At 41.5% G+C, this 15,821-nt stretch overlaps 3 protein-coding genes across 3 annotated transcripts in view; 1 reads left to right on the top strand and 2 right to left on the bottom strand.

Annotated features, from left to right (window-relative positions):
* Positions 1-4,657: 4,657 nt before the first annotated feature.
* LOC105388159 (sialin) lies at positions 4,658-8,994 on the top strand. Its single transcript, XM_011559020.3, has 6 exons — positions 4,658-4,921; positions 5,623-5,756; positions 6,250-6,486; positions 7,399-7,707; positions 7,858-8,379; positions 8,544-8,994. Exons 1-6 carry the CDS (start codon positions 4,912-4,914, stop codon positions 8,727-8,729), a joined length of 1,398 nt encoding a protein of 465 aa, XP_011557322.3. The 5' UTR covers positions 4,658-4,911; the 3' UTR covers positions 8,730-8,994.
* Positions 8,995-9,392: 398 nt separating this feature from the next.
* Positions 9,393-11,574, bottom strand: LOC125489568 (ecdysone oxidase-like). Its single transcript, XM_048625706.1, has 4 exons — positions 11,478-11,574; positions 11,252-11,385; positions 10,962-11,125; positions 9,393-9,954 (listed from the first exon to the last, which is right to left on the bottom strand). Exons 1-4 carry the CDS (start codon positions 11,572-11,574, stop codon positions 9,393-9,395), a joined length of 957 nt encoding a protein of 318 aa, XP_048481663.1.
* Positions 11,575-12,535: 961 nt separating this feature from the next.
* The window catches only part of LOC105388158, a 126,709-nt gene continuing 123,423 nt past the window's right edge, over positions 12,536-15,821 (bottom strand). The window contains exons 10-11 of the mRNA XM_038117125.2: positions 15,388-15,538; positions 12,536-14,908 (exon numbers count right to left, since the gene is read on the bottom strand). Of these exons, the coding sequence (XP_037973053.2) occupies positions 12,855-14,908; positions 15,388-15,538 (2,205 nt within the window). The 3' untranslated portion in view covers positions 12,536-12,854. The remainder of the gene's footprint in view (positions 14,909-15,387; positions 15,539-15,821) is intronic.

Below are 15,821 nucleotides of genomic sequence, written 5' to 3'. Positions count from 1 at the left end.
TTGAATTACGTCATGTTTTCTTCGACTTGATTCCAGAATGGTGAACTTACTTTCCAAAAATTTTAGAAAATCGTTTAATTTTGGCAATTCACGAGAGTTATCTAACGACTCTATGTAGTCTCCATATGTGGCGTTATCCAATTTTTGGGACAGTATGTGCACTAGGATGGGGTCCCACGTGCTGATGTCGATCTCCAAATTCTTTATCCCGTGAAGACATTCTAATGTTAAATCATGTAACTTTTTTATCTGGCCTAATGATTGCTGCTGCATGTTTTGAAATCCTAACAACGTGTTAGCGTGAGAGGTGAAAATAAGTTTTTTATTGTTATAGCGGTTGTTCAGAATTTCCCAGCATACTTGATAATTGTCGGAGCTGATAGTGAGATGCTGGATGAGCCTTTCTGCTTCTCCCTTTACCTTACCCTTTAAATATTGCATTTTTTGTGCACTGGACAGTGATGGGTTGATATGTATAGCTTCGTTGAATAAATCTTTGAATGACACCCACTGATTAAATTGACCGCTGAACTCAGGAATCTCCATCTGCGGGGTAGACTTATCTCTGTATGATACCGACCATAATTTTTTATTGATCTCTCTCTTCATTTTGATAAACGATTCTTCGTATTGATTAAATGCTGCTTCGTATTCTGAATTCTGACCATTTTGCTCGCCATAAATCTCCCAATGTAAACTATCTACAGTTGCCCATCTTGATTGCAGAGACTTAAGAGCGTCTTCGTATTCCCATTTATCAGAAAGAGAATCCAAGTTGATACTTGCCATTGTTCGCTCAAATGCTGTGAAGTTTGCCGACTGCTTTCGTAGCATCTCGTCACACCTGCTGTATGCTCCTCGAGAGCTGATACGTTGTTCTGATACTGATTTGCTCTGATTTTCCTCACCTTTGTTCGACGAGGTTGATTGCTGCTGCTGACCGGGCTGCTTCGCCTGCTGACTCTGCGACTGAGCCAAGAGTTGCTGTTGCTGATACGTCATGATTAAGTTTTTGATAGAATGATAATGCTCTTCTGTTTTAATGTATACGTTTTCCACGATATACTGATGATTCTGTATGTCTTGATACTCACATATTTCCAAATGATTATGCTGGAACTCTGCCCAGAGTTCATCTAAGGTCTCTAACTTCTTCACGAAGTAGCCTGCTGTTTTACGATATGAACTATCTTTTTAGAAATTGCTCTCGAACTGAACGAAGCTTTTGATAAGCTCATTTTGTCTGATGACTATGCTCTCCATGATTGTTTGATAATGATAAATTGATTGCTATGATTGATAAGTAATGGAATGATCTTACTTTGAGATGATCTGCTTCTGCTGCTGCAGCTGCTGCTTACCCAATCCTTAGTCCAAAGATTAGGTATGATAGGTAATCCTTTCACAGGTTGATTTGAACACTTAATTCACTGATATTGATAGTTCACTGATAATGATAACGTTATTGTTCACTGATAAACTGTTTGATTGATACACTGTTCTTAGACCTCATACGATGAGATCGGATCGCGAGGTCCACACGCTCGAAGGACCATTTTATGTGCGGTTTGTAAGTCCGTACATAACTAATGATAATTTTATAAATGATAAAGTCACTGATAAATGATATATTAAAGTTTATTCAAGTTCCACAATGATACTTAATTACGTTAAAACTATGATAATGATGAATGCACCCGTTGCCGCCCGGCAATACGTTCCGCGATGCACTGAGTCGGCCGCGTGTGCGCGACTCGCAAGAAATACGAATTGCTGAGGTAAGTGTTCGGTTGACCCGAACAGAGATAAACGCCTTCAGAGAGTAATTCTTATCTCGTAAATAAACAACAGTACTTTTTTCTATTCATATCAAAGATATAAATCTCACCTCGATCGTGAAGTGATGATTTGCTCGCCATAAATCTCCCAATGTAAACTATCTACAGTTGCCCATCTTGATTGCAGAGACTTAAGAGCGTCTTCGTATTCCCATTTATCAGAAAGAGAATCCAAGTTGATACTTGCCATTGTTCGCTCAAATGCTGTGAAGTTTGCCGACTGCTTTCGTAGCATCTCGTCACACCTGCTGTATGCTCCTCGAGAGCTGATACGTTGTTCTGATACTGATTTGCTCTGATTTTCCTCACCTTTGTTCGACGAGGTTGATTGCTGCTGCTGACCGGGCTGCTTCGCCTGCTGACTCTGCGACTGAGCCAAGAGTTGCTGTTGCTGATACGTCATGATTAAGTTTTTGATAGAATGATAATGCTCTTCTGTTTTAATGTATACGTTTTCCACGATATACTGATGATTCTGTATGTCTTGATACTCACATATTTCCAAATGATTATGCTGGAACTCTGCCCAGAGTTCATCTAAGGTCTCTAACTTCTTCACGAAGTAGCCTGCTGTTTTACGATATGAACTATCTTTTTAGAAATTGCTCTCGAACTGAACGAAGCTTTTGATAAGCTCATTTTGTCTGATGACTATGCTCTCCATGATTGTTTGATAATGATAAATTGATTGCTATGATTGATAAGTAATGGAATGATCTTACTTTGAGATGATCTGCTTCTGCTGCTGCAGCTGCTGCTTACCCAATCCTTAGTCCAAAGATTAGGTATGATAGGTAATCCTTTCACAGGTTGATTTGAACACTTAATTCACTGATATTGATAGTTCACTGATAATGATAACGTTATTGTTCACTGATAAACTGTTTGATTGATACACTGTTCTTAGACCTCATACGATGAGATCGGATCGCGAGGTCCACACGCTCGAAGGACCATTTTATGTGCGGTTTGTAAGTCCGTACATAACTAATGATAATTTTATAAATGATAAAGTCACTGATAAATGATATATTAAAGTTTATTCAAGTTCCACAATGATACTTAATTACGTTAAAACTATGATAATGATGAATGCACCCGTTGCCGCCCGGCAATACGTTCCGCGATGCACTGAGTCGGCCGCGTGTGCGCGACTCGCAAGAAATACGAATTGCTGAGGTAAGTGTTCGGTTGACCCGAACAGAGATAAACGCCTTCAGAGAGTAATTCTTATCTCGTAAATAAACCACAGTACTTTTTACTATTCATATCAAAGATATAAATCTCACCTCGATCGTGAAGTGATGATTTGCAGTTAGGTGGGTAGATACCTACTATTAAGGTACCTGTCTACCGTGATACTAATTTTAATCAATCTCTGATGTTTAGATTTTTTATGAGTAGGTATATATTAAAAAAAACCTAATATAAGAGAATCTTGTGTGGTATCGATCGCCCATGTGTATCACTCGTTGATGTTCGCAAGTCAACGCTATTTAGTACAAATACCAACGCCTTTTAAAAATTGTTTAATATTTTGTTTAATTTTCGATATTCATAATAAAATTAGACAATCAGGCTTTATTCTCCATAAAATGGCGTGAACGTCGCTAATTTACCCCGTGCCGTGGGGTCGGTGTACTGACCGCTGCACCGATGTTCGTCTACGGAGTATAATACCTAACTAGTTTAGGCGGTTCTCACACTGCCCCGGATCTCGCTGCATCATGCGTGAATGCGTGTTCGAAAGTTGCGTGGAAGTTTCTCCGTTTGTATAGAAAACACGCACAGTCGAACACACTGCGAAAACGCATCCACGCAAGTTCATGCAGATCACGCACATACGTAAATACAGAGAAACATACGAAACTCCGTGCGTAGATGCGTGGTACGTAAGATATTTTGGGAGGGCTTGACGTGTGTGTTGCAAAAAAGAACTCGTAATAAGTCAAAGCCGCACGGGAGTGCGTACAAAACCAGCACCATGCCGAAGATGCAGATTTCCCGCAAGCACCTAAAGTGTGTAGGTGCATGGACACGCAACAAGCGTGGCGTGATGTGGGCCAGATGTGTGAGTCGTCTTTATCGCCGCCTCACATGAAAAATAATATACTTAAATAATGTGATGAATTCTTGCAATCCTAACTGTATTTTTTTTAAATCAAATCTAATCAACCTTGTTTTGATAGGTACATACATAGGTAACTAAGTAAGTATATAGCCTTAAAAAAGTTAGCTCAACGGCGTTATCTTGTTATGTTAATTTGATTGTGCAGTGCGCAAATCTCAATAGATTATTTGAAATTTAATGATTGGCGATATAAAAGTTATCTAGGTATCATTGATAGACAATGGAAAAGCCTGCATTTTCAAAGATAAATATGATTTGGCGATTAGATGTTACCTACGCAAATTCATAAAAAAAAAACAAAAAAGATTACAGATCGATTAAAATACCATATCGATAGTACCTACCTAGCTTTCATCTCTGGCAAGCAGAGATATGTCAACCACGGCAAGCTATGAGCGCACAACCAGCACAACACAAGTTTATATCGTACTTCGACATGCCTATTAGGATGATTCCTGAGAATTTAATATGTACTTACTAAAACATCAGAAACTTCGTCACACGTCCCGAATCACAATTTTTGGACTAAAATGAAGACCACCTGCTAATTTACTGTATCTAATTGTATTTACCATATTATATGTAGGTATGTTTATTTTGCTATCGATGGACATGTACGTAAGTAGGTAGTTGTTTTCTGATGTCGTCCTTCACCGCACAAGCACGTGCTGGTAAAAATATACCTAAATAAAATAAATTGAGATAAAATCAAATCAATTCAAAGTGATAACCACATCTGCATCAAATAATCTCTTACTATAAGAGAGTAGTTTTAGATTGAAATCTTTCAGTGATTGAAGTTGTACCTTAGAATGATGTTCCTACGATAGTAAAATTGACTTTCTCGGCCGTTCGGATTAACGGTCTAAATCTAGACGATAGCTTTCATAGTGCTTTGTGCAGTGCCTTCGAATTAATAATAGAAAATTTTCAACCGCAATCATGATTTTCGGTAAGTTGTAAAAGTGATGCGAACATAAATTAGTTCTATGAAAAAGTATTAATAATGCTCTAAGTGGACTGCCATTTCATAACAACCGATGGCACTCAGAGTTACAAAATACAGGGGCATAGGTATAATAATAGGTAACTGCAAGGTGGCGGGGAAACAGTGGACCAGATCGGTACAGGACCGGAAGAATTGGCGTACAAACAAGGAGGCCTATACCCAACAGTGGGCGATAGAAGGCTGATGATGATAATGATGATAATGAATATTTTAGGTGATGTAGGTATCCTTGTTGTATCCGCGACTAGGTAATCGTAGTAAACGGGCGCTAGATGGGGTGACGACTTGCGAAAGGTGGCTGGTAATCACTGGATGCGGAAAGATATAGATCGAATCCAGTGGCGTGCTTTGGGAGAGGCCTACGTCCAGCAGTGGACTGCTATAGGCTGATAATGTTGATAATGAAGAGATGATAGAAGACTTATTTTAATTACGAAAAGGGAACCGCAGCGTGGGACCCCTCCGCCCTCCTGCCCGCTGGACCGACGACCTTAGGAGGGTAGCCGGTAGTCGCTTGATGAAAACGGGCGAGGACCGAGTGTTATGGCGCTCCTTGGGAGAGGCCTATGTGGCAGTGGATTAACAATAATCCAATGGCTGATGATGATGATTATATTTTAATTTGCCCTCTACGTATAATGCAGGCAACATCCCGGCGCGGCTGTACGTGGGCGTGATGATGTTCTTCGCGGTGCTGGTGAACTACACCATGCGCGTCAACCTCAGCGTCAACATCGTCGCCATGGTGCCTTCGGTTACCAACGAGACACAGACTGAGGTAATAAGAGGATTCTATATAGGAGGTCCTGAAGGCCTAGCGCAAGACGCTTATACCAAGACGTACAAAAGGTTTCCGCGCACCTGCTCCCGAAACTTTTGCCACGTCTTGGCGTGCGCGTCCTGGGCAACATAGGTCGCTTGATGGGATTCTAGCGATAGCTTGAGTAGCTAAACTTTTTTAGTAGGTACCTACATTAATGGCTAACCTCAGATGCTAAATGCGGAAGCTAAGCCCGTTACGATAGATATAATAGAAAAGTTTTCATGAAGACCAAGACGAAAACATATTTTTTTCTGTGTGGAATTTTGAGTTTCAACGTTGTATTGAATTTCTTTGAAGTCTTATAATCGTGAAAATTTATTCTCTCAGATTTAGCAATACATCAGCTAGACAAAGGGATGATATACTTAGGTACTATTCATTTATTATCAGCACCAACCTGCAACTTACATTACCTAGGTCAATAAAACACCAACAATACTATCCCCAGGAAGTGGAAACCCTCGGCTGGACCTCCTACCAGCGAGCAGTCGTCATCGGCGCCTACTCGTGGGGCTACATCGTGTCCAACATCATCGGGGGTGTGGTCTCGGAGAAGTGCGGGCCTCGCTGGACCGTCCTCGTCACCATGGCAGGAAGCGTCGTGCTCACCTTTGCAAGCCCCGCTCTGGCCAGACTGAGCTACTTGGCTCTCACTATCGCGAGGGTCACTATGGGCTTCCTGTGTGTAAGTTTTTATTTTTAAGCTACTACGCGAAGTAGGGGTGTTATGAGTTTGTCGTGTCTGTCTGTTTGTGTATCTGTCTGACGTAGCGTAAGTTTTTGTTATTGTTTGCCTATTTTTGCCAATGATTTATATTAGCTATTGATTTGAGATAGCTTTTATCTACAATCTGTCTATATTGCTACCTTGGTAAGCAAATGTTGTTGATAGGATATTTTGATTAGGGTAGGTAATCGGCCGTTATTATTGGTATAATTCGGCCTTCAAAAGCAAGCTACCTAAAAGTATTAATTGCGAAATAGTAGAATACCTAGGTACATAGGCTATTTGATTCCTTTTCATTGCAGATAGACTGTATCGGGAACATCAATTAGACATAAATATTTATATTGCACATCAGTGGCTTATTTTATTATACATATCATTAGAATTATCTTTCCCTACTGTTTGTTGATATACCGAGATATTATTTATGTAATGAAAATGATAATACAGGTAATCTAGATTATAAGATAACTTTCAGTTATCTGACGCATGGTACTATCTCTGCCAATCTCTGAGTCTACTTACTTTGTTTTCTAAATAAAAATGAAGGCAACTCACTGTACTTACGTAAATTCGTATTTACTCACGTGATGATTGTGAACTTATCAATACATAACCGTGATTGATAGATCAATGCGTAAAATGACTGAAGTCAAATAATACACCCTAGATATACATATAGGTACTTATACATAATAATATATTCTCGGTTACATTTTGTAAACAAAATCATCACACTCCTTGTCACTTCGCCTTAGTCGGGTAATAAATATGAAAGTCCTTTAAAGATAACTGTAGTTAATACATGGTACTTCGTATTGTACTTACGTATATACGTTTTAACTTAAAAACCACATTTTTCAATTCCAGGGGTTCACATTCCCAGCCCTGCACGTACTAATAGCGACGTGGGCCGTCCCGAATGAGAAGGGGAAATTCGCGTCATCCTTGGTCTGTGGCACCATCGGTACAGTGGTGGCCTGGTCCATTGGCGGCGTGGTGGTCGAGAGGTTCGGCTGGGAGTGGGGCTTCTACACCTTCGGCATCCTGACTGCGTGCTGGTGTTTTCCCTGGCTGTACTACGTCTACAACACCCCACAGACCCACCCCAGAATTACTCCGTCCGAGAAAGAGTTTATCACCTCGAATATCAAGCAAAATGATCCGAATAAGCCTAAAGTGAGTCTAATTGATTACATATTATATTGAGTCTACATAAACATAGATAAGCCAAAAGTGTGAACATGTGAGAACCAAGTATGTTTTTTATGATTTTATTGGTCGATCAGTGCCTATCGTACACACATTAACATGGTTTTCTCATTTCAGCCCATCCCACCATACGGCCGTATTCTCATGAACATACCTACATGGGCACTGATCGTGGTGCTGTTCGGAAACGGTTGGGGCATTTACTTCATTCAGAACGCGTCACCCATGTTCGTTGCTAACGTTCTGAAGTACAACATAGGGTCTACTGGGATCCTCTCCTCTCTGAGCTACTTAGCTCGTGCGATATGCTCATTTCTGTTTGGACTGCTGGCCGACTATCTGATAACTAAGAACATTATGTCGGTGAAAGTTTTGAGGAAGTCTTTCGTGATGTTCTCTCACGTCCTGCCTGGCGTCATGCTGCTGGCTCTGACTCTCGTGGACAGCCCTATCTTGGCCATTACGTTGATGATCGTATCTCTGGGGTTGAACGGTGCATTGGCGGTCACCGGCTCAGTAAATTGTCAAGATCTCGCACCAAACTTCGCTGGGACGATTTACGGAATCGGAAATTCGATTGGAACTACTGCGGGAATTATAGTGCCGCTTGTCGTGGCCTATTTCACTGAAAGTGATGAGGTAAGCATTGCATATTGACTATTAAGACCTATTTACCTATGATGATGACGATGATTTGAACACTTTTATTATTTACAAAATAATTCCCAACAGTGATAATTATGATCTCTGTGAATTTTACTTTTAAAGTATGATAGGTACTAATTGAACTTCTCTCTTTCCAGACAAATATTGAAAACTGGAGGCCTGTATTTTATATTGGATCGGCAGTGTACATCATCACTGGCATAGTCTTCATGATATTCGGGTCGACGGAACTGCAAGATTTCAACGAAATTATATACTCCAATGATAAAGATGTTGAGGTGACGGCGACTGAGAATGAGAAACCAACAGTTACAAGTAGATGAGTGAACATTACATGAAATGTATTTTTTTATAGACTGTAACTATTTATTGTTAGTTATATTTGGTTATATAGCAACTTTTAAAACACAGTGAGTTAGTACAAGAAGGGTATATTGTCGTCAGTTGAGTGATTTATGTTGCGAAGAAGTTGGTTGATGACTAAATAATTATATGAATTTACTTAGGTAAGGTACTTAAAGGTACGTTCTAAGAATCTTACACACGTAAGTAGGATTTACTGATTAAATATAGAATAAGTTCGTAAAATGATTTTTATTTAACTCTGGCAGAATAACGGAGTTTTCAATAAGAGTGACGTAGGTGTATCTGTATCTACAATGTTCAAATGCCCATGTGTTTACCATAAGTAATGTAGCATTCAATAACTGTCTTTCCTCAACCTTTATCTACCCCCTCAACCCTCATCTTCCTCCCTTTTCCGTCAAGTTCCGAGCTATGTTTGTAACTTATACATACAATTTTGGATTATGAATACAAGTGAACTTAATAGGACCTTCTCTTTCAGCTCATCTTTCACATATGAATTCTATAAAAAAAGGATATGAGGTTTTTAATTAAACACGCGAGTAAATGTTACATTAAGTAAGTATAATTTATATTCACAACATATTTAAAATATGGATCGACCAATACTTACAAACAATTTACTTTCCTAAATGCTCGTGTTTTATGAGATCCGAGGCTCTCTCAGCAATAGTGATGGTGGGAATATTCAGGTTCCCACTGGGGATGGAGGGCATGACGCTGGCGTCCACCACGCGCAGGCGCCGCGTGCCGTAGATCCTTAGCTCCTCGTCCACCACGCGGCCCATGCCGCTACTGCAGCACTGGTTGTACTCCATGGCCAACATGTTCACACAGTAGCAGTCCCAGTAATCATCGCTCAAGAATTCAAAGTAGTCACACTGAGGCAGATTCATCTTGAAAATCTTTGCCCCTATGTGCTTGTAGTATTTAGTTTCCGTTATGTAGTTCACTATCCTTTTTATTCCTTCTCTTAATACAAATATGTCCTCAGGATTGTATATTGCGTTTGCGCGTATGATCGGGTCATCCTCTTCACCGACACCTTTTATCGTAACGCTTCCTCTAGATTTGGGACGAAGTATCAAGAAATTGTACAGGAAGATTTCATGTTCTGCGTTCAAATCCAATACGGACTGGACGATATGATCGTTGTAAAAGAAGTTGTTGCTAAATATACCTCTGACAATGGGCGATGATTGGTTGAGGTAATATGGTATGAGTTGGTACTCAGGTCGTGTGTGGTCGAATACAGAATAAAATCCGTTCAACATAAGAGTCACATGATTCGGCGAATCCAGCGGACAATCACCATGGTATGAAACATTTTCATGGTGTTCACCTGTTACTACAACGGGCACTTGGTAATGGTTCTGCATTTCTACTCCTACTGGCAAATCTGCCACTAAAGGAATACCTAGCCTTTCCACATCATGCTTAGGCCCTATACCCGACGCTACTAAAAGTTTTGGAGTATTAATAACACCAGTGGAAACTATGACTTCTTTTTTGGCGAAGAAACTGAATATTTTCTTATTAACACGAACTTCAACGCCATATGCTCCATTATGATCATCGATGAGTACTTTAGAAACATAAGCATTCTTGAGGACGTATAGGTTCTTTCGATCTCTATTCGGTACTAAGTATGATATGGCTGTGCTAGATCTGACGCTTGGAGGCTTAGAGTGTGTGAAAAGAGTCCATGAAATTCCATATTGTGTCGGACCGTTAAAGTCTAGCAGCGGTTTGATTCCAATTTCCCCTAAAGACTCGATTACTATGTCCAGCTTTCTTATTACATCTGGATCTGTACCCTTTGGCTTAGTAACTATTATAGGTCCTTCAGTGCTGTGATAATGGGCATAAACTGGATCACTTAACAGTTCATGGTCATCCAAGTGTTCGCTTTTCAAGAAATATGGGAACAATGTTTTCCAATCCCATCCCGTGAAACCCATTCTCGCCCATAAATTGTAATCTTCAGGGTTCCCTCTAAAAACAAAAACAATAATTATTTAAGTAGGTACATCATATATCGTAGTTAGACTGTTCGATCTTTATCGGATTTGTAAGAACGAGCAAGCAGAGGTTCCGAATCAACCATCTTACAATGTCAATTCTGTTGAAATAGATTAAAATTATCAACATCAATCATATCATAAGACACGAATGCAAAGTTTCCATACCTGGCATAGACCATAGTGTTGAGACTGGAAGATCCTCCAAGTACTTTCCCCTTGGCTACGGGAGACACGTGGGGGATCTTCTGAGCCGCGCCCGTCTGGTTCTGATACGAGTAGTAGTTCCAGTCATACTGACTCCGCTGCAGAGATGGAGAGTATCCTGGAACCTGCGGGTATTAAATCATATAATTGATTTTCTAATCTTTTTATCGTGTTGGTGTATGATAAGAATTAGAACCTATATCAGGGCTACCTGAACCGATTCAGAACTATACAAAAACGCCCCAACTTACAATGGCTTCAACAGGGGGGTCTCCACCTGCCTCTATCAGCAGTACCCTCCACTGGCTGACCTCAGTGAGCCGCGCGGCGACCACGCTGCCGGCCGACCCTGCCCCGACTACTATGAAGTCAAACACTGATCCATCTGGTGAAAAAATGACAAAAAAAATAAAATGAATTGCTCTATTACTTATCGAGAGCTACGAGTGGTAAACTGAATATAGGAACTACACTCACCTTTAATTTTGGCATCGTGGGGCCACTCCGGAGTTTGCACAAAATATTCCGCTGTAAAAAGCGCCAAGCACACCATATATTGCACCCCGTACCCCATTTCTACTATACTTACTGTAGGTATTCGTGTTATTCTATATACGTGTATTTAAAATCTAAATTAAATAATTTAATAAATACCTACTTAAACAAATAAAATTGACTACAATCTCAGATTCAGCTCGAATGCACTATTAAAACTAAATCTTTGCTACATATTTTGAGGGAAATCTGTAATTGTCTTTAATTAGCATTCGTTATTTTTGCGTGATGCTGATGATCTATCGGGACAGGAAATCATTTAGGCACTACTATGTACTCTAGTAAATGTAAAGGATATGTGTAATTTCCTAGTCAATAATAAATATCAGTAATCTAGCCTCCATCTGTTTTTAAATAATACGGTGGTAGTGTAGGTACTTATCTAAATAATAATAACAATATTTTATAACGTAAGCAGCTAGTTTTACTGAATTTCTGAATTAGAGTGCCTAGGCAGTTTAACTTTAGGTTGTAATTTTCTAAAAGCCTGCTAATAGGGTGAGTAGAACGCTAATTGTCTTCCGAAAAAACTATCGTCTTTTGTTTTATCATTTATTATTTAACTTTATTTTTACTTTTTGTATCAATCCTAGGTTATATGGCCGGTTTCAAAATACTACTAAGCTAGAGTATGGTTAAGTATAATTGAACAACCCAACAAGATATTGTATTCTGCGTAGCACCCCAACTGACATATCGGGAGATAACATTAAAATCACAAATTCAGACAATAAAACATTTAATAATTATTACAAATCATTTCATATATTTTAGTATATTAAGTAGGTAGGTACATTATATACACAGGCGTATTCTATATATTATTACAACTACAATCTTTAAGCTTAAACATACATGACACATAAAAATATTTTACGTATTGAATACACAACGACTAATAAGTAACTAAAATTAAAGTAGTACTTACAATATATACCTTCTACGCTCGTGGCTGGCGTTTTATATAAATCAAAATCTGAAATTAATAGCTCCTACTATAGGTATAGTCCTATGTTTACGAAAACTTCAATTTACAATAATACCATTAACTTCGCAACTATTTTTACGTCTTTGGAATTACATCACCAACAACACGGGCTATGGTCACAGATATAAAGTTAAAGGCGGGTTTACAATACCTCGTTGCAGCTACAACTCATTCAGGCGACATACCTTAACATACTGAAAACGAAAATTACTTTATAAATTTTGTCGTGTCATGCATAGAAAAATAAACGCATCTACGATAAATGTAGTACAATCCATAATAATAATTACAAAAGTCTTGTCAAGTTGTGCTCAAACATACGACTCCGACTCGGTGTCTGATTCCGAAGCGTCCAAAGCTAAAACGTTTTGGGCATCGCTGTCTATGGCGCGCGGCGGCTCGCGGTACTGCGGCGCGCCGCGGCGATCCTCCTTGCTCACGTGCACGGGCGGGAACTTCTTGAGCACGCGCTGGTAGACCACCTTGCGGGGCGGCACGGGCGGCGGCAGGTGCGCCGGCGCCTCGCCCTGGTACTCCGGCTGCACCGCCGTCGGCGTCGCCTTGTAGATGTCCGAGCTGAACATGCTCTTCTCCTCGTGGAAGATGTCCCGCCGCCGGTTGTACACGGCCGTGTAGAGCGGCTCGATGTACTGCGAGTAGCCCAGCTCGCGCTCGCTGGCCGCCGACTCGCTCGAGCGACTCGTGAGCGAGCTCTGCGGCTGGTACAGCGTGTCGCTGCTGCTGGAATCGCTCTGCAACATTATGTTCGCCAGAGATTTCGATTGATTCAAACGGTTGTTGTTGTAATTTCTGAGTCTTAATTTCTTTGACTCTTCTGAGTTGATACTTTGAACGTTATCAACGTACGAGTAGGATGTCTGAAGCGGGTTCATGGGCTTCTCGGTTGGTTCACGCTTCGTGACCAACGGGGATTGGTTGCAACTTTTGGTGCACATGTGTGCGGGGTCGAATCGTCTCTTTTTGCAACAGTTAACGTTTGTTATTTCATAGTTGCCGTTGCGTAGTCTATCATTGTTGTTGATATTGTTGTGTGCCTCTTCATTTGCTTCCAGGCTTTTAGTCCTCGCTGCTTGACGAGACCAGTCATTTCTTGTAAAAATGGTGGCTGCCGGGGTGACGTTTCCGTCTAGTTTGTTCTGTGAAGATTCGCCTTGCTTGGCCATGTGTCCGTAGATAGCGTCGGCGGCGGCGGTGGAGGCGGGGTAGTTGGCGCTCTTGTCCGCCCAGCCGGAGTAGACCCGCGAGTAGCGCGCGCCGCCCGGGAGCGCGCCCCCGCCCTGCCGCTGCAGGCTCTCCGTGAACATGGCCAGCTCCTGCAGGTTGCTATACAGGATGTTCTCCTGACTAGACACTAGATCTCTCTTATCTATCGCTTCCTGTTTCGGCTCCAGGAGATTGTCAGAACTTTTCGCTCTGTTGAAGTTTTTATTGGTAACAGTCTTTTCAGTTTCTTGCGTTTCAGCGAACATGCTGTACACTTTGGAGGTGCGAGCCGCCTTGGAGACGTTGCTCCGCGGTGGTTTCTGCGGTTCCATGCCCGTGATGTACTTGGCGGGGCTCTGCCCGTAGATGTCAGCTGTGCGCTGCACTTGCGCCTTAGAGACGTAATTCCTCTCATCGATGCCGTTTGAGATACCAACATTGATGGAGTTATGTTGGTATCTCTCTTGGTGGTACGGTGTTGTATAAAGATCTTCGTTTACTGTGCTGTACATTTCGGCTTTGTTCGAGTAGATGGTTTGTCTCTGTGAGGCGTGCGGAAGACCAGTCACATTGAGGTTCTCATTGTATTTTGCTAAGAGTTTAGACTCTTGCTGCAGGTTACAGGTCGGGGCTGAAAGACTGTGCAGGATGTTGCGCGGCGCGGGGCTGTTGCCGCCATTGCTGTTGGAGTCATCCTCAGATAACGTCAACCCTGAATCCCGACTCAACGATAACTTCTCTTTCCTGGCCGTCGACAGTTCCATGGAATCTAACGATATCCCCACCGAATGCAGACTATCACTTTCCTCAGCCCCCGAATCCAATAACGCGTTCGAAGATTCCGGACTGCCACTGCCTAGCAGACCGACGATCTGCGGCCCAAACAAGGCTTCTGCTTTCACAATTAAAAGTTCTACTACCATTGGCACAGCTTTGGGAGCTTTTTCACAGGGAGTGTTAGGCCACAGCAGGCTGGGGCCCACGCAGACGCCGAGGTTCATGGGACACATGAGGTTGATGTTGGACTTCTTGGCGATGGCTTGCAGCAAGCACACGAAGTATGTGAGCATCGTGTAGTGCGACTTGGGCAGCTTCAGCAGCAGCGAGCGGACGGCCGGCACCTTCTCCGCTTGAGGCAAACCTGAGGGCAACCAAGTGCTTGTTAATAAACCTATTTTTGTTTAAATATTTGTGGTAATGGTGAAACAGAAAGAATAAAATCATCCGATATGGTATCAGATTTTCTTCGCCTTAAAAGTTTTCCGTGGGAATTCTGGGATAAAAACTAACTTATGTGTTAATCCACTGTGTCAGCTAACTCCATACCATATTTCGTTAAAATCGGTTCAGCCGTTTTGGCGTTAAGAAGTAACAAACATACACACATACACAGTCATACTCACAAACTTTCGCATTTATAATATTGAGTAGGATTGTGGTGTAATGGAACACAGACAGGATAAAGTCATCACGAAGTTTCTAGAAGGTCTATACGGTATAGACTATACCCAAAGCGGACACTTACAGCATTTGCAGCCACGTCGGTGGAGCTCACGGGCTCAAAGGATAGAAGAAGTTTCTAGAAGGTGTATATTATCCAAAGTAGCCAAGTTAACTTACTAAGCACTTGCAGCCAAGTGGGGTAGAGCTCCGCAGCTAACAACGGCTGGGGCAGGGCGCGGAAGAACTCCTTGACCAGCGCCGCCAGCAGCAGCACGGGCGCGCGGTCCAGCTCCGCCGCGCCGTCCGACCACGGGCCCAGCGTGTCCAGCTGGAATAGAGGATTATCATATTAGCATAATATTGGAAGGATCTTTTTTTATTGGGTTACTCAATTTAAAATACAGTCTGTACAGGGTGTTGCAAAAAGAGTATCGCAAAAGTATACTTCGCCAAAAGGGGGTGACTCAGGGGGGCATTCTGAAAGACTTTTGTTCGAATTTTGAAAATTCACCTCCTGAGTCTCCCCTTTCGGCTTAGTATACCCTTTTTGCAACACCCTGTAAATTTAATAGTAACTAATCTCAGTGAGCATTTACATTCTTGGGTTGATT

The sequence above is a fragment of the Plutella xylostella genome, chromosome 3, assembly GCF_932276165.1.
Source record: "Plutella xylostella chromosome 3, ilPluXylo3.1, whole genome shotgun sequence".
Taxonomy (NCBI): domain Eukaryota; kingdom Metazoa; phylum Arthropoda; class Insecta; order Lepidoptera; family Plutellidae; genus Plutella; species Plutella xylostella.
Note: the sequence above shows the minus strand (reverse complement) of the source record. Positions and strands in the feature narration are given on the sequence as shown.